The following is a 27,707-nucleotide window of genomic DNA, read 5'->3' as shown; positions in this document are numbered from 1 at the left end:
ATGTCAGATAGAAGGAAGAGCTGGGCCCCTCTGTCCAGGTGAGCCGGGGTCCTGACTGCTCCTGGGGCCACAGGCTCGGTTTCACACCGTGCAGCCCCCGGGGTTCCGGCTCTCCTTACTCCTTGTGGACGCTGGCCCGAGCAGGCTGCCTGCGGAGGGCTGTCTAGCCCGGAGAGGCCTCTCTGGGCGCTGGGGAGGCGTTCAGGAGGTAAACGGTCAATTTTCAGCTTCTGAGCTGCCCCTGACTGCTTGTCTTTCTCTGAAAAGTCTGAGAGGCCCCTCCCAGGAAGAGGCGGCCACACTGCCTAGCAGGGTCAGTGAGTAGGCCGAGCAGGCAGGTACCCTCCCAGGGATGGGGCTCAGGTTCTGGGCGCAGCGTTTCGGGGTGCTGTCAGCGCTGGGGAACTTCATGCTTGGCGCTCTCCCTCTCTGTGCTTCGGTCTTCACTCACGAGTGGGGCCTTCAAAGGGTCCAGGGACTGGGTGTCTCATCTTCGTCTTCTGAACATCTAGTCAGGGTCAGAGAAGCCTGGGGGTGGGTGTCCAGGAGGCAGCACCTTCATGTGATTGGTGACTCCTGAACTCTGCCTGGCGTACCCCCAAGAGCATCTCCTGACCCCCTGACACCACCCCCAGAAGACTGAGGCCCATGTAGTGGATGGGCAGGAGCTGCGTAGGCCCCTACTCCTTGACCCGAGGGCTCTCGCTGGTAGAAATTGGCCCCAGGCGGGCGTTTGGGTGGTGAGGCCAGGCTGACTCTGCAGGTGTGGGCAGACCCTCCCATCTGGACCTTGACCCTCCCCTCTCCCCCACCCTCTAGGGACACCCCCCCCCCCATGGCAGCACCTCCCCCACCAGGGCTGAGGTCCCCCTGGACTCTCTGTCCTCACTTCTCTACAGCAGAGGCCTGTGGGGTCTGGAGAGGGGAGGATACCCCCCAAGAAAGGAGATGCTTGGTGCTCTGGACGCAGGCCCAGCATCTCAGAGCCCAGTCACACCCAGGGAGGGTCTGTGCAGAGGGTGGGGCTGGTAGTCAAGGTCTTGGACTCGGTGTGTGGGTCTGATGCGTGAGTGTCTGTGTTTCCAAGCGGGGCCTGTCTGTGTTCGGGTGTGTGTGGGTCTTGCGTAGTGCGGAGAAGTCTGGGTGGGTGGGAGGTTCTGACGTCGCCATTTGGGCCTTGGGCGTTCGCGTCCTCTCAGACCTACATTGAGCATGACGGTGCAGGGCTGGTCTTTGCTGGCCCTCTGCTCAGAGGCCCTGGGCTCCAGTGGCTGCACGGGTGGGCTCTAGTGCCCTGGGGAAGCTGCCCTGCCTCCCCAGGGCCCTGGGCTGCCGCAGCTGTTGCCAATGCTCGCCCAGGAGGCAGCTGGAGCCAGGACCCTCTGCCCCGCTCCCGGGAACAAGCCCCAGCTGGCAGAGGGAAGGGCTGTGAGTCACTGTCAAACGAGATTCCTAGGAGATGGTGGGGGGTGTTGAGGAGGGGGTGAGGAGTGTGGCTCCAGGCAGGGCCCAGGTGGGCAGTGGAGGGCCAGTGGGCCCCCCATCCTTGGCGCCAGATCAAAATGCAGATGCCCAGCCCTGGATGGTGGGTCGGGTGCCCAGGACAGAGCGAGGGGTTAATCATTTCCCCACCTGGCCTCCTGCAGCCCTGCCACCTCCCAAGACGCCTGGTTCTCCCTGGCACCTCTCCCTAGACCGTCAGGGCTGGAGCGGACCTCACTGACCATCAACAGTGGCCCCTTGCATGAGGAGGCCGGCTCCCCTCGGGCAGCACACTGGCCCCGGGTCAGAGGGCCTAGTGTCAGGCCTGCACCCGCTCTTCCCCTCCCAAGGGCTGCATGACCTGCCCTTTGAACCTGGGCCTCCACGGAATGCCCTGGGGCAGCCTCTGTGCCCTCCCCTGTTAACCCTTCCCAGGCAGCTGAGCCTTGACCTATCACACAGCAGATTTCTGTGTGCCAATTCCCTTAGGAAAGAAAGGTTCTGCTGGTCAACCGGCCCGCAGGGACACCCCTGCCCTCAGCTGCTGACCATGGGCACGGCAGACTCAGGAAGAAGGGCCTGGGGAGGGAGCCAAACTGACTCTCCCCTGCACAGTGGGCAGGGAGTTTCCCAAACCACAGAAGGGAAGAGAAGATCCCTTTGTCTAAGGATGGAGCATGGGTGCTGGCAGGCCTGCCTGGAGCGGAGAGGGCTGTGTGTCCAAGTGCCAGCTAGGTGGTGAGGGCAGCGGGGGTGGCTGCTGGGGCTTCAGTTGGTGGCCATGGCTCGAAACCCCCGGGTGCTGGCGTGCACTGACCCTGGCGCTCTAAAGGACAAGCCGTTGGCCGCTGGGTCTCCCCAAACCTGCTTCCCTAGTCTGCACCAGAGCTCAAGCTGACCTGGGGAATCCCAGGCACCCCACTCCCTCTGACTGCTCAGCTCCTGGGCTCCTGAGAAGGTGGAGCCTCCCTGGGCATCCTTCCTGGCACTGGGCCTGTGGTTAACAGGCTGCCCTCGCCGGGAACCTCGGCTCCTTCTTTTACTGGCCATCCTGCCGTGGGTACCTTGTTGATCCTGTGAGCCTTGGAAGCCTCATCTGCAGAATGGAGGTGACCCCCCCCCCTGCATTCCTCAAGGTTGTGGGGGCCTCTTGTCAGTGGCGCTTGTGAGCACCCGGTGCTGTCTAGGCACATGTCAGAGCCCTACCTGCTCTGTTTATTGGTTTACTGGTCACTGTATTCACCAAACGCGTGTGCTTCTGAGTGCTGAGCACTGCTCTGGGCCCTTTGCTGTTGTTCAGTCCCTCGGTCATGTCTTCGCAACCCCATGGACCACAGCAGGCCAGGCTTCCCTGCCCATCACCAACTCCAGAGCTTACTCAAACTCATGTCCGTTGAGTCGGTGATGCCATCCAACCATCTCATCCTCTGTCGTTCCTTCTCCTCCTGCCTTCAATCTTTCCAAGCATCAGAATATTTTTCAATAAGTTGGCTCTTCCCAACAGGTGGACACAGTATTGGAGCTTCAGCTTCAACACTGGTCCTTCCAATAATCAGGGTTGATTCCCTTCAGGATAGACTGGTTTGATTTCCTTGCTGTCCAAGAGATTCTCAAGAGTCTTCTCCAGCACCATATTTCAAAGGCATCAATTTTTGGTGCCCAGCCTTCCTTATGGTCCAGCTCTCACATCCATACATGACTACTGGAAAAATCATAACTTTGACTATACGGACCTTCGTTGGCAAAGTAGTGTCTTTGTTTTTCAGTGCACTATCTAGGTTTGTTATAGCTTTCTTTCTAATGAGCAAGCATCTTTTAATTTCCTGGCTGCAGTCACCGTCCACAGTGATTTTGGAGCCCAAGAAAACAAAATCTGTCGCTCCTTCCAACTTTTCTTCATCTATTTGCCATGAAGTGATGGGACTGTATGCCATGAGTTTCGTTTTTTGAATGGTGAGTTTTAAGCCAGTTTTTCACTCTCCTCTTTCATCCTCATCAAGAGGCTCTTTAGTTCCTCTTCACTTTCTGCCGTAAGGATGGTATCATCTGCATATTGGAGGTTGTTGATATTTCTCCTGGCAATCTTGATTCCAGCTTGGGATTCATCCAGCTGCATTTCGCATGATGTAGTCTGCATATAAGTTATAGACATATAAGTTATTAGAGTCTGCATATAAGTTATAAGGGTGATAATATACAGCCTTGTTGTACTCCTTTCCCAATTTTGAACCAGTCCATTGTTCAATGTCCAGCTCTAACTGTTGCTTCCTAACCTGCATCCAGATTTCTCAGGAGGCAGGTAACGTGGCCTGGTATTCCCATCTCTTAAAGAATTTTCCACAGTTTGTTGTGATCCATACAGTCAAAGGCTTTAGCATTGTCAATGAAGCAGAAGTAGATGTTTTTCTGGAATTCCCTTTCTTTCTCTATGATGCAGCAGATGTTGACAATTTGATCTCTGGTTCCTCTGACTTTTCTAAACCCAGTTTTGCAATCTGGAAGCTCACAATTCACATCCTGTTGAAGACTAACTTGAAGGATTTTGAGCATAACCTTAGCAGCATGTGGAATGAATACAATTGTCCAGACGTTTGAACATTCTTTGGCACTGCCCTGGGCCTTTGGGTACCTTATATTCATTCCTGGGGCTTCACCCGCCCCCCTGGGAGTCTGATCTCCACCCCTCCTGTCCTTCTCTCCCTTTCCTTCTCTTAAGAGGGGTAGTTCTTTGTTTGGAGATAGCGTTTCTGTTGGGCTGGGGGTGACCACATCACCCAGGTGAGCAGTGGGGTCTTGGTGTACAGCTGGGGGTCACTCCAGGATGCCTGGGCTGACACCCTCTGGGCAAGAAGCTGTCTGGTATGAGTCACTTCCCCAAGACTAGACTCCGACAGATCACACGTTGTCTGACCCAGGTTCCACCTACAAACCAGCAGTTTTCCCTGAGTGCTGAGTGGCCTGTGTGGGAACAGGCTTGCTCAGGCCCAAGGAATCCTGGGCGTTCCATCCCTACCTGGCCACAGGTGTGCAGGGGAGTCCCAGCTCTGTGGGCCAGTCACCCTGTTGGGGGTGGACTCTCATCTCTGCAGCACATGGCTGACCCCAAACTGTGGACTCGAGGGAGGGTCCACAGGGGGAGGGCTGACCTTGTGGACCCAGGGGAAGCCACGTGCAGGGGGCCTTTCTCACCTGGACAAGAGCATCAGGGCCTGGTTGAGGGGCCATGGATTCCTGTAAAGTGAGTGATGGCAGTGGCCTGGAGTGGTCCAGTTTCCATCCCATGATCAAGGCCGTGGTGCCTGGGCTGGAGCCCTTCCCACCCACTCAGGGGGAGTCGAGCCCTGACAGGCAGGGGTGCTGAGGTCTGCACCGCCAGCGAGGCTGACAGCCAGGCGTGGGCAGGTACCATTGTAGGGCCTAGGGTTTGCTGCCCCTTTGTGCTCCCACATGTCAGGGAGAGATCTGGTGACCTCACAAGAAGGAGAGCCCTGCCCTCTGTACCTGGCGCCACGTTTGGTGGCATGCATGTTCTGGGCACTGTGGTGGATGCACCCTGTCCCATGGCCTTTTCTCTCCCCATGGGACAAGCTCTCCACACTTTGTTTGCAAATCTCTGACACTGCTGCTTGTTAACCCTTCTCAGAGGCTGGGCGTTACAAGCTCCTCCTTCTGGAGCCCCCTGGTTGTCTCTTGTCCAATCGAGCTTTTTCTAAGGGTCTGGGAGCCTCTTTGCCCAGCACTGCCCGGTGGGCCCCTTCCTGCTGTCTCAGCACATCCCCTTCCTGTGGTCCACCAGGCTGGCTCCTCTCTCCTCCATCGAGTGAGTGTCTCCTCACCCTTCACGTCCTCCTGCCCCACCCCCACCACCACTGCTGAGACATCTCACTGAAACCTTCCCTCCCTGATGGCCCCCAGCCTTCTAAAAGCACCACCAGGAGCTGCTCAAGCCCACTTTCCTTCATTTTTCTCATTGCCTCGCTGGCCCCCCATCCCCATCCAGCCCCCCAGCAAACCCAGTAGACTCTGCCTTCAAATTGTGTCCCAAATCCATCACTTAAGTCTCCTAGTGGCTCCCCACACATGGAGTGAACCCGCGTCTCCCTTGGTCCCGAAGCACCTGCTCTGGCTCCCCTTCTGCTGAGTTCAGCATCCCCCGCCCCCAATGCCGCACATGCCGGCTCCACCAGCACCCCCGCTCCTCACAGCTCTGTCCCCTCCAGCGCTGCCGCCCCTTGTCTTTTGTCCCTCCTGTCCTTTTGTTCACGAGCCGGGGAGCCCTGCTCAAAAAACGTGAGTTTACTAAACACCAGGTCAGCGAACATGACGCTGGGCCTGAACGAAGAGGTCAGGGTGGTGGTGTGGCTCCTGCCCCTTTTAGGGAGGAGGACTGGGGAGGTGCAGGGAAGTGACCCCCCCTTAGGTGGGAGGATTAAGCAGGCTGTCTGACCTGGCCCTGCAGAAGTCTCCCCAGGGTCCGGGGGCTCTTTCCTTTAGGAAGCTTCTTAGATAGGTTTTATATGTCATTCACTTGGTAAAACTTGTGGGTTTCCTCCAGGTCACGTGTCTGCTCCTCCTATGATACTTCTTCCGTGGTTGCATGTGAGGCTCTGTAGAGGCAGGCGAGGCCACGGTAGGAATACGGCAGCGGAGAGGCTGGGGAACAGTTTTGGGCGCTAACCAGGCGGGAGCCTTACTACCCTGCAGTGATGCTGGGAGGCGAGAGGGTGGCCTTCCCCGGACCCTTCTGATCGGGGCCCAGACTGCTGGACAGGAGCCCCGGCCCACATGGCCTGGAGCTTCCCCTGTGGCCCCTGGGGAAGCTCGGCCTCCCTCCCCGCGGGCCCCGCCCCTGGCCTCCCTCCCAGTAGGCCCAGCCTCTGGCCTCCAGGCCATCCTGTCCCCCATCTGCAGTCCAGCCCTTTCCCTCCCGGTGCAGAGCGGGGCTCACTTCCCTTTCTCAGTATTTGGCTGGTGGATCTGTGACCCTGTAGTTCCCAGTGGGAGGCTAGCCCAGCTTGGTTCCTCAGAAATTCTTTGCTCTTTGGCTAGAATGGGAGTGGGGTGCTGGGGGGAGGTAGGTGCGTGGGCAGGTGGGTGAGGATGACTGGTGGGAGGCTGGGGCAGGGTGCTGTAGGGACATGGGGCTGGAGGCAGGATGGTGGAAGGCGGGGTCTGGGGGCTGGCTATGAGGGGGACCGGTATGAGAGTGACTATGGCTCTGAGAATGACTATGAATGACTGTGAGTGACTAAGTGACCAGGGGCCAGAGGCAGGCTCTGCCCCTCACTCCCGCCCACGGGAAGGCTGGTTTTCGGAGGTGAAGGAGGCTGGAGCACCTAGACAGTGAGGGAAGCAATGCTGGGTTCCCCTTTGGGGATGGCTGGTTCATCTGGGATCTCTGTCTGCGGGGCTGGGACATCCCAGGGGAGCCGGGGAGCTGGGATGTTTCTCAGTCACTGTTCATCTGAGAGCCTCAGATCAAAGCCGGGCTCGGCCAGGTTCACCTGCCTCCTTCGGGCTGAGCAGTGACCACCCTGCCACTTCCCTGGGCGCCCAGGCAGGGTGGACCCCCATTCCAGTGGGGGTGCAGGGTGAAGTCCGGAACGCCGCTCCCCTCACCCATGATGTCAGCAGCGGGGACGCTCTGGACGTCACCCTGAGGCTATGCTGACCCTCCATTCCCGCCAGCCGGACCCAGCAGTGGGCCCTGGAGGACAAGGAGGAACAGGAGCGAGAACGCCGGCGGCGACTCTGGAACCTGAGATTCACCACGGACGATGAGGACCTGCCGGCCCCTGAGAGGTGCGGGTGGGAGGCAGGACCCCAGTGAGGATGGACCAGCTGCCCCTGCCTGGGGAGTGGGCTGACCTTCTGTGGGCCCCAGGCTGGTCAGGACAGCAGTCAGGACCAGTGTGGGTGAGCTGGGCCGCTCTTGCTGGGCATTTTATAAGCTTAGCTCATCCTTCCACGCTCCTGAGAGTGCTAACCCGCCTCTCAGGTGGGTGCACAGCTCGTGCACCAGGGGCACGACCTGGGGGTTTTTGGGCCCTGGGCCAACCATGCCCCTTCAGCCCGGCCCCCTTCTGCTAGTGGACCCCCGTGGATTCTGATGGGAAGGAGGTGCTGCTGGTCTGATCACTAGCCCCGAGACTGAGCTCCCCAACACGCCTCACCGCGGGGACAGGGCCCACTCGGGGGACGCATCTCCTCTCACTTCTGAACAAGCTCAGTTCGCAGACCTGGCAGGAGGCTCAGCCAGCGAGTGAACTCACCTGAGCTGGGGCGGGCAGGTGGAGGCACAGGAGGGGCCCTTCTGCAGCAGCCCAGGTTTGGGGCAGCCTCCCGTGCGGCTCCCCGGCTCCTGGAGAGGGGGCGCAGGGCATTTGGCCTGCACTGCACCCACGTGGCCATGGGGGCACGGAGGCCTGGGCACCACTCCCGGCTCCTGTGCCCATTGCCGTGTGACTCGGGCCAGCGCCCTGCCTGTCTTTGCTCCTCATCTGTAAACGGCAGGGCCTGACAGAGAAGAGGTATTTGTTGAAAATGGAGTGGTTGCACCCTACAGGCGTGAGGTGGGGAGAGCTATGCAGGCAGCACTGGACGGAGGGTTGGCAAGCAGAGGGGCTTGGAGCAGAGTCCACATGGAGGCCAGCCAGCCAGTGCAGCAGCATGGGGAGCAGCAGGTTCAGGAGGGCATCAGACCCAGGTCATGAGCCTTTCATGCCGCCTGTGCCTGAAGGCAGGATGGGGTTCCTGGGGTTCGGGAGGGTGGAAGGTGGAGAGAGGGGAGCAGCGTCTGAGGCGGGACTGACTCCACAGCACAGGGACAGCAGCTGTTTCTGGCCTGGGGGTCCTGCCAAATGGACCGTGTCTCGGGAGGACAGGGAGCCCCCACCGTCTGTGTACAGAGGCCGCGTTCTCTTTGCCAGAGTGAGGTGGGGCACAGGGGCAGGCCCGGTGTCCCGTGGGCGGGAAGGCCTCACCTGCTTTGTCTCGCCCTGTCTTCCTGCCCTGCAGCAGCAGCGTGAGGCTCCCGGCCAGCTCGGTCAAATTAGGCCTGAAGGTGGAGCAATACCTCTCGGCCATACAGGTGAGAGGGCCGGGCCCTGGGGTGTGCTGGGCATGCCAGGGGCCTCAGGCTCCAGCGTCAACGGCCTGTGCTCTCTGCTCCCAGAGATCAGAGTCTATCAGGTATGCAAACCCATTCCACACTGAGTTCCCAGTGGTTCCCGTGGATGTCACCAGCAAGCGCCACCTTTTCGAGAAGGAGCAGGTGGGCCAGAGCCAAGAGGACCCAGCCTCTAGCCGCAAGGTGAGTGGCCCTGGCGCACCAGGGCTCTGCAGACCGCTGAGCCTGGGGTCTGCAGAACTGGAGCCTGGGCACTGTGGGACAGCTCCATGCTTTCCTGCGTCTGTCTGGCGGACTCGAGGGCCCGGCCATGCCTGTTGCTGAGCCCCCCAGCCCAGCGGTGCACACAGCTCCGGGGGAGGGTCCTATGGCCTGGCCGTGTAGATGTGGTGAGGGGGCCCCTCTGGAGATGCCAGCCCGGCCCCAAGGTGGGAGCTCTCTCCTCAGGAGAACTTGCAGCTCTCAGGGGTGGAGAAGTCACAGCTCATCCTGTGGATGAGCAGGGCCCAGGAGTCAGCACAGCAGGGCCCACAGGTACCAGATGTGCCCCTCTGGCCCCGGTCTCCCTGCAGGCCTCTCATAGTGGGATGACCCATCACGGGAGGGACAGCCCTGAGTGCAGTGGAGATGCTCTGCACGCGGGATGGCCATGTGGAAGCCTGCGGGTCAGAGGGTGGAAGGAGTCGGGCCTGGGGTCCTCCCCTGAGAAGAGGCGGGCCAGGGGGCTCTGCAGCAGCCTGAGCCCGGTCTCTGACCTGATTCCCAGAACCAGGAGACACAGAGGGAGTTGGCAGCTGGCAGCAAGCCCCAGTGGAGGAAGAAGCCAGAGGCCCCGCTGGGTGCCGAGGTGAGTGGGGGCCCAGCGGTTGGGGCAGCTCTCCCTGGAGAACGTGGGCCAGCAGGCACCCACTCCTCCACGGCAGGCCTGGCAGGGGGTGCTGGCGGGCAGGGCACATGCGGGCTCCTAGAAGCCGTCTGCTGCACAGAAGACACTTGAGCCGAAAGCAAGCCTGGACCCTGAGACTCCCCCGCCCCAGTAAATGTTTCATGTTCCAGAAGATCTCTGTGCTGGAGGAGAGAGCTGTCTCAGGAAAGAGGGCAGTTCCAGACAAAGCCAGCGACTCAGAGAAAAGACCAGTGTCTGAGAAAGCCACCGTCTTCGAGAAGACCCCAGTCCCCGAGATGCAGCCGGCCCCAGTCAGGGCCATGGCCCCAGTGTGGCCCCAGGACTGGGAGCAGTCAGCCTCAGCAGAGTGCCCATCCAGCCCCAGGAGGCAGCGGGGCACTGGGCCTGAGAAGGAGCCCGAGTCTTTGGCGGGGCCTCTGCCCCGGGCTGGCGGCCTCCCGCCTGTCACTCTGCAGGTGCACGGTGCCCCCCACCTCCCTGTCCTCCCGGCATCTCTGGCTGCCTTCCTGTCTCCTGTCCTCCCATCTGCTGTCCTCCCGGTGTCTCTGGCTTCCTCCCTTTCTCCTGTCCTCCCTCCAGGCCGGCCCCAGCTCTGTCTCCCCTCCCTGCCTGCTCTGCTGCCCACAGGACAGGGGACTGGGATGGGGTCTCACCTGGCACCCACACCACACCCTCATCCCAGGCCCAGACTCCAGGGAAGCCTCAGATGCTTCTAGAAGCTCCCCCATCCCTGGAAACCCTGTCCACTGGCCTGGCCCTGAGCCTGTGGCTGCACCTCCACAGCCGAGGCAGCAGGCGGGGGCAGAGGACCAGCCTGCTGCCACCGCCCCTTGCTGCTAGGGTGAGCCGGGCCTGCGGGGGCTCCGGGCTGCCTGTCCTCCCGCATGACTTGCTCCCTGCTCCGTCCAGGTGAGCAGCCCCAGCACGGAGGCGGAGGCCAAGTCCCCCTCGCCCACAGTGGCCTTGCCCACCTTCAGCAGCAGCCTGCAGCGCTCCAGCCCCCACGCCATCTCCTTCAGGGTGAGCCTGGCTGCTGTGGGCCCCTCCCTGCAGGGCTCGGGGCAGTGGGGAGGCAGGCAGGAGGCACCCTGAGACGATCTGGGGGCATCAAGGAGGGGCTGTTGACCTGGCTTGATGGGAGGGGCCATGCCCCAGGCCCAAGGCAGGCCTTTCATGGGGGTGTGGCTGGCGTCTGTGTAGAGGAGAGTGCGGGCGAGAACCCAGGGTGGGCTGTGTTCTGAGAGGCAAGTCCTCCCTTGTGGAGGCTGTGGCTGCCACGGACCCCGCTCACTGGCACCTTTCTTCTCTTTCCAGATGAGCCCCCGGAGAGATAGCTCAGAGGCGGCCTTAACCCGCAGGTCAGGGCCTGGGGTTCATCTGATGTGGGGCTGAGGCATGAGGTGCAGCAAGGGGAGGGTCCAGCTGCCTGGAGAATGCGGGTGGGAGGGGACGTCCTGGGCCATGGGTTGCCGGGGGCGGGGTGGCGGCGAGTGGGTGTGCTGGGGTCGTTTGAGTCAAGCACTGGGGATTCATGCACGCAGGCTGCACCATCTGCCCCAAGACTGTCTCTGAGACCAGCAGTCCTGGGCGAGGCTTGGGGACGTGGGGCACACAGTGGATGAGGGAGTTGCTGCCTTTGCTTCAGAGTGAGACGTGCAGGAACCACAGGGCTCAGAGGTCCCAGGGGTTCAGGACAGGAACCGAGGGCTGGAGCCCCTTGCAGTCAGGGGAGCTCAGCCTGCGAGAGTGGGGTGAGGGCAGAAGATGGTGAGCGTCAGGGAGCATGAGGTGGGGAGAACTCTATGAGACAGCAGGGCGATGGCAGGGGGCGGAGGGCATCAGGGGATGTGAGGTGGGGAGAGCGCTGCAGGCAGCTCTGGACGGAGGGTCGGCAAGCGGAGGGGCTTGGAACAGAGTCCGCATGGAGGCCAGCTAGCCTGCGTGGCAGCACGGGGAGCAGGGTTGGGGCACCAGGTTCAGGAGGGCATCAGACCCAGGTCATGGGCCTTTCATGCTGCCTGTGCCTGAGGGCAGGATGGGGTTGATCTGGAAAGGGGAGCCTGGGGTTCGGGAGGGTGGAAGGTGGAGAGAGGGGAGCAGCGTCTGAGGCGGGACTGACTCCACAGCACAGGGACAGCAGCTGTTTCTGGCCTGGGGGTCCTGCCAAATGGACCGTGTCTCGGGAGGACAGGGAGCCCCCACCGTCTGTGTACAGAGGCCGCGTTCTCTTTGCCAGAGTGAGGTGGGGCACAGGGGCAGGCCCGGTGTCCCGTGGGCGGGAAGGCCTCACCTGCTTTGTCTCGCCCTGTCTTCCTGCCCTGCAGCAGCAGCGTGAGGCTCCCGGCCAGCTCGGTCAAATTAGGCCTGAAGGTGGAGCAATACCTCTCGGCCATACAGGTGAGAGGGCCGGGCCCTGGGGTGTGCTGGGCATGCCAGGGGCCTCAGGCTCCAGCGTCAACGGCCTGTGCTCTCTGCTCCCAGAGATCAGAGTCTATCAGGTATGCAAACCCATTCCACACTGAGTTCCCAGTGGTTCCCGTGGATGTCACCAGCAAGCGCCACCTTTTCGAGAAGGAGCAGGTGGGCCAGAGCCAAGAGGACCCAGCCTCTAGCCGCAAGGTGAGTGGCCCTGGCGCACCAGGGCTCTGCAGACCGCTGAGCCTGGGGTCTGCAGAACTGGAGCCTGGGCACTGTGGGACAGCTCCATGCTTTCCTGCGTCTGTCTGGCGGACTCGAGGGCCCGGCCATGCCTGTTGCTGAGCCCCCCAGCCCAGCGGTGCACACAGCTCCGGGGGAGGGTCCTATGGCCTGGCCGTGTAGATGTGGTGAGGGGGCCCCTCTGGAGATGCCAGCCCGGCCCCAAGGTGGGAGCTCTCTCCTCAGGAGAACTTGCAGCTCTCAGGGGTGGAGAAGTCACAGCTCATCCTGTGGATGAGCAGGGCCCAGGAGTCAGCACAGCAGGGCCCACAGGTACCAGATGTGCCCCTCTGGCCCCGGTCTCCCTGCAGGCCTCTCATAGTGGGATGACCCATCACGGGAGGGACAGCCCTGAGTGCAGTGGAGATGCTCTGCACGCGGGATGGCCATGTGGAAGCCTGCGGGTCAGAGGGTGGAAGGAGTCGGGCCTGGGGTCCTCCCCTGAGAAGAGGCGGGCCAGGGGGCTCTGCAGCAGCCTGAGCCCGGTCTCTGACCTGATTCCCAGAACCAGGAGACACAGAGGGAGTTGGCAGCTGGCAGCAAGCCCCAGTGGAGGAAGAAGCCAGAGGCCCCGCTGGGTGCCGAGGTGAGTGGGGGCCCAGCGGTTGGGGCAGCTCTCCCTGGAGAACGTGGGCCAGCAGGCACCCACTCCTCCACGGCAGGCCTGGCAGGGGGTGCTGGCGGGCAGGGCACATGCGGGCTCCTAGAAGCCGTCTGCTGCACAGAAGACACTTGAGCCGAAAGCAAGCCTGGACCCTGAGACTCCCCCGCCCCAGTAAATGTTTCATGTTCCAGAAGATCTCTGTGCTGGAGGAGAGAGCTGTCTCAGGAAAGAGGGCAGTTCCAGACAAAGCCAGCGACTCAGAGAAAAGACCAGTGTCTGAGAAAGCCACCGTCTTCGAGAAGACCCCAGTCCCCGAGATGCAGCCGGCCCCAGTCAGGGCCATGGCCCCAGTGTGGCCCCAGGACTGGGAGCAGTCAGCCTCAGCAGAGTGCCCATCCAGCCCCAGGAGGCAGCGGGGCACTGGGCCTGAGAAGGAGCCCGAGTCTTTGGCGGGGCCTCTGCCCCGGGCTGGCGGCCTCCCGCCTGTCACTCTGCAGGTGCACGGTGCCCCCCACCTCCCTGTCCTCCCGGCATCTCTGGCTGCCTCCCTGTCTCCTGTCCTCCCATCTGCTGTCCTCCCGGTGTCTCTGGCTTCCTCCCTTTCTCCTGTCCTCCCTCCAGGCCGGCCCCAGCTCTGTCTCCCCTCCCTGCCTGCTCTGCTGCCCACAGGACAGGGGACTGGGATGGGGTCTCACCTGGCACCCACACCACACCCTCATCCCAGGCCCAGACTCCAGGGAAGCCTCAGATGCTTCTAGAAGCTCCCCCATCCCTGGAAACCCTGTCCACTGGCCTGGCCCTGAGCCTGTGGCTGCACCTCCACAGCCGAGGCAGCAGGCGGGGGCAGAGGACCAGCCTGCTGCCACCGCCCCTTGCTGCTAGGGTGAGCCGGGCCTGCGGGGGCTCCGGGCTGCCTGTCCTCCCGCATGACTTGCTCCCTGCTCCGTCCAGGTGAGCAGCCCCAGCACGGAGGCGGAGGCCAAGTCCCCCTCGCCCACAGTGGCCTTGCCCACCTTCAGCAGCAGCCTGCAGCGCTCCAGCCCCCACGCCATCTCCTTCAGGGTGAGCCTGGCTGCTGTGGGCCCCTCCCTGCAGGGCTCGGGGCAGTGGGGAGGCAGGCAGGAGGCACCCTGAGACGATCTGGGGGCATCAAGGAGGGGCTGTTGACCTGGCTTGATGGGAGGGGCCATGCCCCAGGCCCAAGGCAGGCCTTTCATGGGGGTGTGGCTGGCGTCTGTGTAGAGGAGAGTGCGGGCGAGAACCCAGGGTGGGCTGTGTTCTGAGAGGCAAGTCCTCCCTTGTGGAGGCTGTGGCTGCCACGGACCCCGCTCACTGGCACCTTTCTTCTCTTTCCAGATGAGCCCCCGGAGAGATAGCTCAGAGGCGGCCTTAACCCGCAGGTCAGGGCCTGGGGTTCATCTGATGTGGGGCTGAGGCATGAGGTGCAGCAAGGGGAGGGTCCAGCTGCCTGGAGAATGCGGGTGGGAGGGGACGTCCTGGGCCATGGGTTGCCGGGGGCGGGGTGGCGGCGAGTGGGTGTGCTGGGGTCGTTTGAGTCAAGCACTGGGGATTCATGCACGCAGGCTGCACCATCTGCCCCAAGACTGTCTCTGAGACCAGCAGTCCTGGGCGAGGCTTGGGGACGTGGGGCACACAGTGGATGAGGGAGTTGCTGCCTTTGCTTCAGAGTGAGACGTGCAGGAACCACAGGGCTCAGAGGTCCCAGGGGTTCAGGACGGGAACCGAGGGCTGGAGCCCCTTGCAGTCAGGGGAGCTCAGCCTGCGAGAGTGGGGTGAGGGCAGAAGATGGTGAGCGTCAGGGAGCATGAGGTGGGGAGAACTCTATGAGACAGCAGGGCGATGGCAGGGGGCGGAGGGCATCAGGGGATGTGAGGTGGGGAGAGCGCTGCAGGCAGCTCTGGACGGAGGGTCGGCAAGCGGAGGGGCTTGGAACAGAGTCCGCATGGAGGCCAGCTAGCCTGCGTGGCAGCACGGGGAGCAGGGTTGGGGCACCAGGTTCAGGAGGGCATCAGACCCAGGTCATGGGCCTTTCATGCTGCCTGTGCCTGAGGGCAGGATGGGGTTGATCTGGAAAGGGGAGCCTGGGGTTCGGGAGGGTGGAAGGTGGAGAGAGGGGAGCAGCGTCTGAGGCGGGACTGACTCCACAGCACAGGGACAGCAGCTGTTTCTGGCCTGGGGGTCCTGCCAAATGGACCGTGTCTCGGGAGGACAGGGAGCCCCCACCGTCTGTGTACAGAGGCCGCGTTCTCTTTGCCAGAGTGAGGTGGGGCACAGGGGCAGGCCCGGTGTCCCGTGGGCGGGAAGGCCTCACCTGCTTTGTCTCGCCCTGTCTTCCTGCCCTGCAGCAGCAGCGTGAGGCTCCCGGCCAGCTCGGTCAAATTAGGCCTGAAGGTGGAGCAATACCTCTCGGCCATACAGGTGAGAGGGCCGGGCCCTGGGGTGTGCTGGGCATGCCAGGGGCCTCAGGCTCCAGCGTCAACGGCCTGTGCTCTCTGCTCCCAGAGATCAGAGTCTCTCAGGTATGCAAACCCATTCCACACTGAGTTCCCAGTGGTTCCCGTGGATGTCACCAGCAAGCGCCACCTTTTCGAGAAGGAGCAGGTGGGCCAGAGCCAAGAGGACCCAGCCTCTAGCCGCAAGGTGAGTGGCCCTGGCGCACCAGGGCTCTGCAGACCGCTGAGCCTGGGGTCTGCAGAACTGGAGCCTGGGCACTGTGGGACAGCTCCATGCTTTCCTGCGTCTGTCTGGCGGACTCGAGGGCCCGGCCATGCCTGTTGCTGAGCCCCCCAGCCCAGCGGTGCACACAGCTCCGGGGGAGGGTCCTATGGCCTGGCCGTGTAGATGTGGTGAGGGGGCCCCTCTGGAGATGCCAGCCCGGCCCCAAGGTGGGAGCTCTCTCCTCAGGAGAACTTGCAGCTCTCAGGGGTGGAGAAGTCACAGCTCATCCTGTGGATGAGCAGGGCCCAGGAGTCAGCACAGCAGGGCCCACAGGTACCAGATGTGCCCCTCTGGCCCCGGTCTCCCTGCAGGCCTCTCATAGTGGGATGACCCATCACGGGAGGGACAGCCCTGAGTGCAGTGGAGATGCTCTGCACGCGGGATGGCCATGTGGAAGCCTGCGGGTCAGAGGGTGGAAGGAGTCGGGCCTGGGGTCCTCCCCTGAGAAGAGGCGGGCCAGGGGGCTCTGCAGCAGCCTGAGCCCGGTCTCTGACCTGATTCCCAGAACCAGGAGACACAGAGGGAGTTGGCAGCTGGCAGCAAGCCCCAGTGGAGGAAGAAGCCAGAGGCCCCGCTGGGTGCCGAGGTGAGTGGGGGCCCAGCGGTTGGGGCAGCTCTCCCTGGAGAACGTGGGCCAGCAGGCACCCACTCCTCCACGGCAGGCCTGGCAGGGGGTGCTGGCGGGCAGGGCACATGCGGGCTCCTAGAAGCCGTCTGCTGCACAGAAGACACTTGAGCCGAAAGCAAGCCTGGACCCTGAGACTCCCCCGCCCCAGTAAATGTTTCATGTTCCAGAAGATCTCTGTGCTGGAGGAGAGAGCTGTCTCAGGAAAGAGGGCAGTTCCAGACAAAGCCAGCGACTCAGAGAAAAGACCAGTGTCTGAGAAAGCCACCGTCTTCGAGAAGACCCCAGTCCCCGAGATGCAGCCGGCCCCAGTCAGGGCCATGGCCCCAGTGTGGCCCCAGGACTGGGAGCAGTCAGCCTCAGCAGAGTGCCCATCCAGCCCCAGGAGGCAGCGGGGCACTGGGCCTGAGAAGGAGCCCGAGTCTTTGGCGGGGCCTCTGCCCCGGGCTGGCGGCCTCCCGCCTGTCACTCTGCAGGTGCACGGTGCCCCCCACCTCCCTGTCCTCCCGGCATCTCTGGCTGCCTCCCTGTCTCCTGTCCTCCCATCTGCTGTCCTCCCGGTGTCTCTGGCTTCCTCCCTTTCTCCTGTCCTCCCTCCAGGCCGGCCCCAGCTCTGTCTCCCCTCCCTGCCTGCTCTGCTGCCCACAGGACAGGGGACTGGGATGGGGTCTCACCTGGCACCCACACCACACCCTCATCCCAGGCCCAGACTCCAGGGAAGCCTCAGATGCTTCTAGAAGCTCCCCCATCCCTGGAAACCCTGTCCACTGGCCTGGCCCTGAGCCTGTGGCTGCACCTCCACAGCCGAGGCAGCAGGCGGGGGCAGAGGACCAGCCTGCTGCCACCGCCCCTTGCTGCTAGGGTGAGCCGGGCCTGCGGGGGCTCCGGGCTGCCTGTCCTCCCGCATGACTTGCTCCCTGCTCCGTCCAGGTGAGCAGCCCCAGCACGGAGGCGGAGGCCAAGTCCCCCTCGCCCACAGTGGCCTTGCCCACCTTCAGCAGCAGCCTGCAGCGCTCCAGCCCCCACGCCATCTCCTTCAGGGTGAGCCTGGCTGCTGTGGGCCCCTCCCTGCAGGGCTCGGGGCAGTGGGGAGGCAGGCAGGAGGCACCCTGAGACGATCTGGGGGCATCAAGGAGGGGCTGTTGACCTGGCTTGATGGGAGGGGCCATGCCCCAGGCCCAAGGCAGGCCTTTCATGGGGGTGTGGCTGGCGTCTGTGTAGAGGAGAGTGCGGGCGAGAACCCAGGGTGGGCTGTGTTCTGAGAGGCAAGTCCTCCCTTGTGGAGGCTGTGGCTGCCACGGACCCCGCTCACTGGCACCTTTCTTCTCTTTCCAGATGAGCCCCCGGAGAGATAGCTCAGAGGCGGCCTTAACCCGCAGGTCAGGGCCTGGGGTTCATCTGATGTGGGGCTGAGGCATGAGGTGCAGCAAGGGGAGGGTCCAGCTGCCTGGAGAATGCGGGTGGGAGGGGACGTCCTGGGCCATGGGTTGCCGGGGGCGGGGTGGCGGCGAGTGGGTGTGCTGGGGTCGTTTGAGTCAAGCACTGGGGATTCATGCACGCAGGCTGCACCATCTGCCCCAAGACTGTCTCTGAGACCAGCAGTCCTGGGCGAGGCTTGGGGACGTGGGGCACACAGTGGATGAGGGAGTTGCTGCCTTTGCTTCAGAGTGAGACGTGCAGGAACCACAGGGCTCAGAGGTCCCAGGGGTTCAGGACAGGAACCGAGGGCTGGAGCCCCTTGCAGTCAGGGGAGCTCAGCCTGCGAGAGTGGGGTGAGGGCAGAAGATGGTGAGCGTCAGGGAGCATGAGGTGGGGAGAACTCTATGAGACAGCAGGGCGATGGCAGGGGGCGGAGGGCATCAGGGGATGTGAGGTGGGGAGAGCGCTGCAGGCAGCTCTGGACGGAGGGTCGGCAAGCGGAGGGGCTTGGAACAGAGTCCGCATGGAGGCCAGCTAGCCTGCGTGGCAGCACGGGGAGCAGGGTTGGGGCACCAGGTTCAGGAGGGCATCAGACCCAGGTCATGGGCCTTTCATGCTGCCTGTGCCTGAGGGCAGGATGGGGTTGATCTGGAAAGGGGAGCCTGGGGTTCGGGAGGGTGGAAGGTGGAGAGAGGGGAGCAGCGTCTGAGGCGGGACTGACTCCACAGCACAGGGACAGCAGCTGTTTCTGGCCTGGGGGTCCTGCCAAATGGACCGTGTCTCGGGAGGACAGGGAGCCCCCACCGTCTGTGTACAGAGGCCGCATTCTCTTTGCCAGAGTGAGGTGGGGCACAGGGGCAGGCCCGGTGTCCCGTGGGCGGGAAGGCCTCACCTGCTTTGTCTCGCCCTGTCTTCCTGCCCTGCAGCAGCAGCGTGAGGCTCCCGGCCAGCTCGGTCAAATTAGGCCTGAAGGTGGAGCAATACCTCTCGGCCATACAGGTGAGAGGGCCGGGCCCTGGGGTGTGCTGGGCATGCCAGGGGCCTCAGGCTCCAGCGTCAACGGCCTGTGCTCTCTGCTCCCAGAGATCAGAGTCTCTCAGGTATGCAAACCCATTCCACACTGAGTTCCCAGTGGTTCCCGTGGATGTCACCAGCAAGCGCCACCTTTTCGAGAAGGAGCAGGTGGGCCAGAGCCAAGAGGACCCAGCCTCTAGCCGCAAGGTGAGTGGCCCTGGCGCACCAGGGCTCTGCAGACCGCTGAGCCTGGGGTCTGCAGAACTGGAGCCTGGGCACTGTGGGACAGCTCCATGCTTTCCTGCGTCTGTCTGGCGGACTCGAGGGCCCGGCCATGCCTGTTGCTGAGCCCCCCAGCCCAGCGGTGCACACAGCTCCGGGGGAGGGTCCTATGGCCTGGCCGTGTAGATGTGGTGAGGGGGCCCCTCTGGAGATGCCAGCCCGGCCCCAAGGTGGGAGCTCTCTCCTCAGGAGAACTTGCAGCTCTCAGGGGTGGAGAAGTCACAGCTCATCCTGTGGATGAGCAGGGCCCAGGAGTCAGCACAGCAGGGCCCACAGGTACCAGATGTGCCCCTCTGGCCCCGGTCTCCCTGCAGGCCTCTCATAGTGGGATGACCCATCACGGGAGGGACAGCCCTGAGTGCAGTGGAGATGCTCTGCACGCGGGATGGCCATGTGGAAGCCTGCGGGTCAGAGGGTGGAAGGAGTCGGGCCTGGGGTCCTCCCCTGAGAAGAGGCGGGCCAGGGGGCTCTGCAGCAGCCTGAGCCCGGTCTCTGACCTGATTCCCAGAACCAGGAGACACAGAGGGAGTTGGCAGCTGGCAGCAAGCCCCAGTGGAGGAAGAAGCCAGAGGCCCCGCTGGGTGCCGAGGTGAGTGGGGGCCCAGCGGTTGGGGCAGCTCTCCCTGGAGAACGTGGGCCAGCAGGCACCCACTCCTCCACGGCAGGCCTGGCAGGGGGTGCTGGCGGGCAGGGCACATGCGGGCTCCTAGAAGCCGTCTGCTGCACAGAAGACACTTGAGCCGAAAGCAAGCCTGGACCCTGAGACTCCCCGCCCCAGTAAATGTTTCATGTTCCAGAAGATCTCTGTGCTGGAGGAGAGAGCTGTCTCAGGAAAGAGGGCAGTTCCAGACAAAGCCAGCGACTCAGAGAAAAGACCAGTGTCTGAGAAAGCCACCGTCTTCGAGAAGACCCCAGTCCCCGAGATGCAGCCGGCCCCAGTCAGGGCCATGGCCCCAGTGTGGCCCCAGGACTGGGAGCAGTCAGCCTCAGCAGAGTGCCCATCCAGCCCCAGGAGGCAGCGGGGCACTGGGCCTGAGAAGGAGCCCGAGTCTTTGGCGGGGCCTCTGCCCCGGGCTGGCGGCCTCCCGCCTGTCACTCTGCAGGTGCACGGTGCCCCCCACCTCCCTGTCCTCCCGGCATCTCTGGCTGCCTCCCTGTCTCCTGTCCTCCCATCTGCTGTCCTCCCGGTGTCTCTGGCTTCCTCCCTTTCTCCTGTCCTCCCTCCAGGCCGGCCCCAGCTCTGTCTCCCCTCCCTGCCTGCTCTGCTGCCCACAGGACAGGGGACTGGGATGGGGTCTCACCTGGCACCCACACCACACCCTCATCCCAGGCCCAGACTCCAGGGAAGCCTCAGATGCTTCTAGAAGCTCCCCCATCCCTGGAAACCCTGTCCACTGGCCTGGCCCTGAGCCTGTGGCTGCACCTCCACAGCCGAGGCAGCAGGCGGGGGCAGAGGACCAGCCTGCTGCCACCGCCCCTTGCTGCTAGGGTGAGCCGGGCCTGCGGGGGCTCCGGGCTGCCTGTCCTCCCGCATGACTTGCCCCCTGCTCCGTCCAGGTGAGCAGCCCCAGCATGGAGGCGGAGGCCAAGTCCCCCTCGCTGGTGGGCCAGAGCCGAGGGCCCAGCCTCCAGCCACAAGGTGAGTGGCTCGGTCCTGCCAGGCGTCTGCAGACCGCTGAGCCTGGGGTCTGCAGAGCTGAAGCCTGGGCACTGCAGGACAGTTCCATGCTTTCCTGTGTCTGTCTGGCGGACTCTAGGGCCCGGCCATGCCTGTTGCTGAGCCCCCAGCCCAGCTGTTCACACAGCTCCAGGGGAGGGTCCCATGGCCTGGCCGTGTAGATGTGGGGAGGGGGGCCCTCTGGAGATGCCAGCCCGGCCCCAAGGTGGGAGCTCTCTCCTCAGGAGAACTTGCAGCTCTCAGGGGTGGAGAAGTCACAGTTCAACCTGTGGATGAGCAGGGCCCAGGGGTCAGCACAGCAGGGCCCACAGGTACTGCGCGTCTCCCTGCAGGCCTCTCGTAGTGGAATGACCCGTCAGGGACGGGACAGCCCCAAGCATAGTGGATAAGCTCTGCATGCGGGATGGCTGTGGGGAAGCCTGTGGGTCAGAGGGCGGAAGGAGGGCCTGGAGTCCTCCCCCAGGAAGGGACGGGCCAGGGGACTCTGCAGCAGCCTGAGCCCGGTCTCTGTCCTGATGCCCAGAACCAGGAGACGCAGTAGGAGTCGGAAGCTGGCAAGAGTCCCCAGTGTAGGAAGAAGCCGGAGCCCCCGCTGGGTGCCAAGGTGAGTCGGGGCCCAGGGGCTGGGGCGGTTATCCCTGGAGACTATGGGCCAGCAGGTGCCCACTCCTCCACAGCAGGCCTGGGCCCTGCCCAGCGTGGGGGGACTGGGGAAAAGGGGGTGTCCCTGCCCCGCCCCATGAACCCCCTTGTCCTAACCGTCCTTGGTCCCACAGGTGTGAGGAGCCAGTCTCAGGCCAGCAGCCGCGCTGGCTGCCTCTCCCGCCCACTTTCCACACTGGACCCGGGAGGATGCTGGCCAGCTTCCTCCCCACCCTTCTGGGGCAGGTGTGTCCCAAGCCTGTCCAGCTGCGGGCACTGCGCATCTGCACAGAACCTCGCCACCCTGTCCACGTGGACTCCTGCTCTTCCTCCTCCTCCGGGTCCGTCAGGTCGCACCAGTGTCTCCGTGCACCTCTCCCAGGCTGGCCCCCACCGTCCTTGTGCTGCCTGCCAGGCTGGAGGAGCCATGCTGACCTCTCCCAGGCCCTGCCTTGCTCCCCTTCACACCCCACCTGCTGTCCTGGCTAACCCATCCTGTGCCCCTCCCCACACTCAGGAAAGAGCTGATAAACTCAATCACTCTCAGGTGTGACCAATAATTCCTTAAAAATCATTCTTGCCAGAAGCTTTGCTTTTCAGCGGAGGCTAAACAGTGTGGGGATGATGTTCTAGCTGTGGGGGCCCCAGGGGGGCAGGCATTTGTCTGACAGCAGCCTCTGTGGCCACAGCCCAGCACACTTGCCCCCACACCTAGATCTCCTCTCCCCTGCCCTCCTGGGCCAGAGGGGACGCTGAGCTGTGTGTAGACCAAGCAGCCAGAGCCAGCCTGGTGCCGTCAGCTCTGCGTGCTCTGTGTGGCTGGTGCTGTTGCCCCCTGGGGGAGCCCTCAGTGCCCATTGGGGCTTCCTGGGAAGGGTGCAGCGGGCAGCACCACACTGCCCACCCTCTTGCACTCACTCTACACATGAAGGCCCTGCACTCACCCTTCGGGGCGGGGGAGGAGGGACGCACGCCCAGGGCGACCTCAGGGCGATGTGTGAGGACAGCACACAGCCCGGGCACCCGCCTGACCACGCCCGCCTCCTGTGCCAGGCCTCCTGTGGGTCCCCAGGGCCGTGGGCACCGTCTCTGTGTTCTTGTCCCTCATCTGCTGTTAGCTCGGAGAGGTGACTTCCCCTCGTGGGCAAGGGCAGGGCGTCCAGGGCAGGCCAGCTGTGGCGGCTGCAGTGACGGCCGCCTGTGCTCCGAGTTAGTCCATCCTGCCTTAGGATGGCCCCTGGATCCCACACACAGTCAGGCCACGGATGCCTGGAACCTGCCAGGCTTTTCCTGTGGGGCCTCGGGTGCCAGAGCCCTCTCCCAGGCATCCACGGAAGCAAATTCTGTCCCATTTGAAGGACTTTTGAGCTTACAAGGCACCCACTGAAGTAGCTTGAGTTAAGGGAAGGTGTAGGAAAAGCGGTTCCTAAATTGCAGATTTCGGGGCAGGACATAAAGCCTGGCTGGGCTCCCGGGAGCCAGACCAGGAGAGCGGGTGGCAGCCTGGCTGCTCACTGTCCCCCGGTGCCAGCTGCTGGCTCCTGGCTTCAGCCGGTCTTGCCCCGGATCTACTGGTACGGGAAGGGCCACTGGGCTCAGAGGCCCCCGGGGACCGTGGAAGGACAGCCTCAGCTGAGACGGGGCCAGGTCAACAGAAGAGCAGGTGAGGAGCGCGTGTCGGATGGGGCCTGGGGCTCCCCAGGCAACAAAGTTGAGGGGGGGCGGGACGTGGGTCAGGCGAGGGGGGAAGCGGGGAGAGGCTATCGTTGCCCACGGAGAGGAGTGTGCGTCACCACAGGCGGCCCTTGGCAGGGCCGGGGCTCAGGGCCCAGGAGGAGTTGGGCAGGACAGGGGCCCTGAGAATTCAGAGAGCAGGCCTATCCCAGGTTTGCTTCCTCTTCTTTGTCCTGTCCCAAGCCCGTCCATGACCCAGGTGCTGTGCTGGAGGCCGCAGACACAGGCGTGCAAGCAAATGCAAGGCCCGTGTGCTGGCCACGTGGACATTGTATTCTAGTGGGTTTAGCAGATTGTAATTTTAAGCTGTCGTGTCTTGAATTTCAACCATCTTCCCTGCCCCTCTACTCAACCAGCTGCCTCTTTGAAGAGAACCCTTGCTCTTTGCTGGAAGTTTGACCTTGAATTTGACACCCTGCAGTGGGTCTACTCCCTGCCCAGTGGGGGAGGGCTTGCCACGTGGCTTGGGGGGCAAGCAGACCCCTCTGTAGGTGTGCTCACTGAGGCCGCCAGAGCCTGCCTCCCCCCTAAGGGTGTTCACCCGCTAGAGGAGCCAGTAGCCTGGAAGCACCCTTGTCCACACATCACCACAGCTGAGCTTATGCCCCAACCTGCCTTCCTGACTGCTGGCATCTGCTTTATCGGGGTTTTCAGGACAGACAGCTGGCTTGTGTTATGTGCCTGCTCCCTCCTGTCCCCTGCGTGGCTGTCCTGGTTTTAAATAGTTTATCTGAGCAGCTGGAAGACCACATGTGCTTATATGGCCTGCGGTACATGTTCCCTTAGCCCTGTCCCTGGCACCTGCCAAAAGAGCAGCCAACACCCCCTCTCCCCCTGCCCCCACCACCTTCAGCGTGACTCCCGCACACATTTCTCCCACCACCAGGCCGCGGGCCTGTTTAAAGCCTGTCCAGCCCCTGCCCTCTCCCAGACCCCACAGGGCAGAGCACACACCACAAGACCCATTGGCAGCTCCTGTTCTGGCTAAGACTGGGGCAGGCTCTAAGAGCAGAGGCATGCCCTGTAGTCTGGGCCCTCTGTCCGAAGTCACAGTGTCCACTCTGACTGGGTGTCAGAGCTGGGAGAGGCCCCCTTCCCTCGGGAGCTTTAGAGGGCGGAGTCTCAGAGATAACTCCCTGAACCTAGTTTAACGGACCCTCAGCCTGAGGCTGGAGACTCCGGTGTGAATCACAGACGTCCCACTGAAGGCCTGGGGTGGGTGGAAGATCTTGGGTGAATAGCTGTCCCTCCCTGGGTCTCTTTCCTCCTCTGTAGGATGGAGAGGCCAGGCCTCTAAATGAAATGATGTTCCGACCCTCGGGGACTCCCCCTCCTGACACCTCCTCCCTCTAGGCGAGGAGCCCCTGCCCCATCCTGGGCAGGTCCTCCCCCCTCACCGGGGAGCAGAGCCGGGCTGTGGGTGCCCACACCAGTCAGAACAGTCCTCGTGGCCACATTCTCCTCCATGGGGTTCAGAAGCTGTCAGAACTGCTGAGAAAGCCTGCCCACCAGAAGCAGCCAGGGGACCAGGGACCCTGGAGGCCCTTCCAGGCAGATGCAGGGCTGGGCCACACCCCAGATGAAGGAATTCATAGGGCATGGACTCCATCTTAGGCCTGTTCATGCTGATCATGCTCAGCCACCTTTCCAATGAACTCTGAACTCTGTGTTTAGTGCCTATGAAAACAACAGAAGGACAAGACCCCCTCTAGACCAGGGAACCTTGAAGATCTATCTAGGTTACTCATCGCCTAAGAGAAAACATACACTAATCACCCCTTCCTCCAGACAGGCCATAAATTTGTCTGTATCTATCAGAGTGTAACCTCAGGGTTATTGATTATTGGCTAACTGTTTGACTGTTCGAGCACATAGCACCTGAATCATGGGCCTATTGGGATTGTATTTTCCTTGGTTTATGTAAGTCTCAAGGAATTTGGAGTGGTGGGTTCAGACATGTACACATGGGGTATAAAAGATTTTCACAAATGCTGGTCAGGGTCCTTGGCTAAGAGGAGACTCTGCCTTGGGCCCGCCGGTGTAATAAACTGCACTCCACTATCTGCATTGTCCTTCTGAATGAGTCTGTTTCCCAGAATGCGTGGCTACAACACGTACAGGGCTCTCCACGGCTGAGCAGCGTGGAGAGACCCGTTTCCTGGAGGGGGAGAGCGGCTCTCTGGGTCAGGGTGTTAACCCTGAGTCCAGTGCCCCCACCCCAGGGTCCCTGCCCCCCATCCTACTGGGGAGAGCACCTGCTGGAGCTCTGCAGGGAGAACCGCTCCCTCCTGAAGGAACACGGCTGGGGGTTGCGGGGGGGGGGGGGGGGGGAGGCACCTGGAGATGGGTGTTTGAGGCTCATTCTTGTCCTGGTGCAGCTGGGAGGCCTGACCTCCCGAATTCCTCTTTACCCTGGGTCTTCGGGCAGGAACCTGGGAGGATCTCATTGCCCTGGTCCAGCTCTGCAGGTGGGCCAACAGCTGCTGTCAGGACGAGTCCAGCTGCCTGCTGGGCACAGGGCTGAGGGTGAGGCCTCTGCTCTTCTGTTTCATGGATAGGTTAACAGAGGCGCAGAGAGGTTAAGTGACTCAGATAAGGTCACACAGCAAAGCTGGGTATTAAACCTTGGTCTTTGACAGCATGGCCAGTGTTTCTGCTTTATTCCCCAAGAAAGGTGACCCTGGCCTTTTGGCTGTGATGGCGACTTGCTAGAAAGGACAGATGGGAGCTTGGCGTGGGCCTTCTGGCCCCTCTTCCAACTGGAGGTCCCCCTGGCCCCCCTCCTTCCTGCCACCAGTGCCTGGACGCGATCTCAGATGCCTCTTCTGGGCTGGAAGCCCTCCCCCACCCCGATCTGCCTCTTGAGCGGCTCTATTTTTAGGAGCTGTGCTTACAGGAGTAGGGGGACTCGCAGGGCCACAGAGAGAGTGTGAGGGCCGCACCTCAGGCTGGCCAACCCCCTCCCTGGAGGCCTCCCTGCACCCCAGGGTGACAGACTTCTCCCAGCGCTCAGGCCCCTGGCCTGACTGCTCCCTTGGGAGCAGTGCTGACCTGCCAGTCCTCACCCACCCTGGGCTGGGGGCTGTCCCCCTGCCGCTCTTTCCCCACGCCCCATTTGGAGACTCTTTGGGATGAGTACCCCCACCCAGGGGAGCCAGCTTCAGTCCAAAGCACCCTATTGCCAGCCCCACCCTGCCTGCCCCACTGTAGGTCTGTTTGCCCTGACCCAGCAGGACTGGATGACTGGGAGCAGGCTCAGAAGAGTCACCAGCCTGAGGCTGCCGCCTGAGGCAGTCTCCCCTGGGGGCTACGGGCAGGGCTCCTTCAAGCACCTCTGAGCCACAAAGGGGCTGCCTTGTGGCGAATACCATGCCACCTGCCAGAGCTGGGGCTCACCGCATGTCTGCAGACAGGTGCCTGGGTGGGTCTCAACCATGAGGGCGGGGTCTGGGGGACAGGTGAGTGGGCATCAGCACCCCGTCCAGGGTGCCGTCACTGTAGCCTGAGTCACAGGTTGGTGGCCACAGCACTGGGTACAGCCTCCGTTCACCCTAGCTTTCCTCCCCTTGGAGAAGAGGAACCTGAGGCACAGGGGCCAACAGCCTTCCCACGGTCACACACACAGGGCGTGGAGCTCGTGTCCCGAGCCATGCCCACCTCCCAGCCACCCCTCTGGCCTCTCCGTGTGCTCACAGCGACTGGGACAGCAAGACACTTCCCCATGTGGGGCCCTGGGCTGCCTCAGGCCTTGGGAGTGGGGCTTGGACCCCAGCTTCTGTTCCCAGAGCCGCATGGAAGACACCCTGGAGAAGCTCCATGGAGCTGGGCTTTTCGTAGAGACGGCAGTTGTGAGAGATGAACAGACCCCACACCTGCCCAGGGTCCCCTGGGAACCACCACACAGGCTGGGACGTGGGTATTCCCTCATCTGTGATCCGCCTGATTCCCTGCTCAGCTCATACTCCCCATGTGTCTGGGGTCTGGTGTAACCAGTGTCTGCTGTGTGCTGCGTGTGTATGCACACGTGTGAGGGTGAGCTCCCTTCCATTTAGCCTCTGTGGGTCTGGTATCTGGTGTGTGTCTGATATTGTGTGTGTTGGTGTGTGTCTGCTGTGTGCTGTGGGTGTGTGACCTTATGTGAGGGTGAGCCCCTGGCCGTTTACCTGTGTGTGTCTGTGCAGCCACCAACACAGCGGCCCTGGGCGGCTCTGGAGCCGCGTGTCCCTCGGGTTTCCCTCCAGCCTCCACAGGCCCTGAAGCCATGCTCCGTCCTCCGTGTTTGCCCCACGGTGGCTCTGAGTGTTTCACAGGCAGAACCTCATGCAGCGGCCTCTCCCCGTGACCGTGGGCCCTGAGTTTAGCCCCAGGCGTTGGCTGACCCTGCGGCTTCCTCCCTGTCGCTGAGCTGCTCCCTGGGAAGAGGCCTGGCTGCAGAAGACTCAGGAGCCTGCAGCCTGGCCCTGCTGAAAGGGCGTCTCTGCACGACAGGGGCGCGGGCCCGGTGCAGCTGGTCCAGGGCTGGGGAATGGCAGGCTCAGGGCTTCCCACAGAGACGAGCGGCTGGCCCTCTGCCCACCTGGACTGTCTCTCTCTCTCTCTCTGTAGAGGGAAGAGGAGGCCATGTCGGACGTGGAATAGAGGGTGGATGAGTATGAGCGAGTGCTGGGGCGCTGGGCAGGGGCTGCGCCCGTCGAAGGCATGGGGAGAGCTGCACCCTTGCTTCCAGCCCGTTGCCTCGGGCTGCCCCTGGCAGGG

The 27,707-nt window shown here is 62.7% G+C and overlaps 1 protein-coding gene across 1 annotated transcript; it reads left to right on the top strand.

Annotated features, from left to right (window-relative positions):
* Positions 1 to 27,590, top strand: LOC128071484 (uncharacterized). The gene is given in 34 exon segments (XM_052664318.1): positions 1 to 38; positions 7,171 to 7,284; positions 8,500 to 8,572; positions 8,657 to 8,794; positions 9,378 to 9,458; positions 9,544 to 9,636; positions 9,638 to 9,973; positions 10,428 to 10,538; positions 10,833 to 10,876; positions 11,843 to 11,915; positions 12,000 to 12,137; positions 12,402 to 12,488; positions 12,721 to 12,801; positions 12,887 to 12,979; positions 12,981 to 13,316; positions 13,771 to 13,881; positions 14,176 to 14,219; positions 15,186 to 15,258; positions 15,343 to 15,480; positions 15,745 to 15,831; positions 16,064 to 16,144; positions 16,230 to 16,322; positions 16,324 to 16,659; positions 17,114 to 17,224; positions 17,519 to 17,562; positions 18,529 to 18,601; positions 18,686 to 18,823; positions 19,088 to 19,174; positions 19,407 to 19,487; positions 19,696 to 20,001; positions 20,456 to 20,537; positions 22,750 to 22,881; positions 25,381 to 25,478; positions 27,558 to 27,590. Coding segments are annotated over 34 exon segments (3,984 nt in total).
* Positions 27,591 to 27,707: the final 117 nt, after the last annotated feature.

Source organism: Budorcas taxicolor, unplaced genomic scaffold (assembly GCF_023091745.1).
Source record: "Budorcas taxicolor isolate Tak-1 unplaced genomic scaffold, Takin1.1 scaffold974, whole genome shotgun sequence".
NCBI lineage: Eukaryota > Metazoa > Chordata > Mammalia > Artiodactyla > Bovidae > Budorcas > Budorcas taxicolor.
The sequence above is the reverse complement of the archived record's forward strand: the minus strand, read 5'-3'. Positions and strand labels throughout refer to the sequence as shown.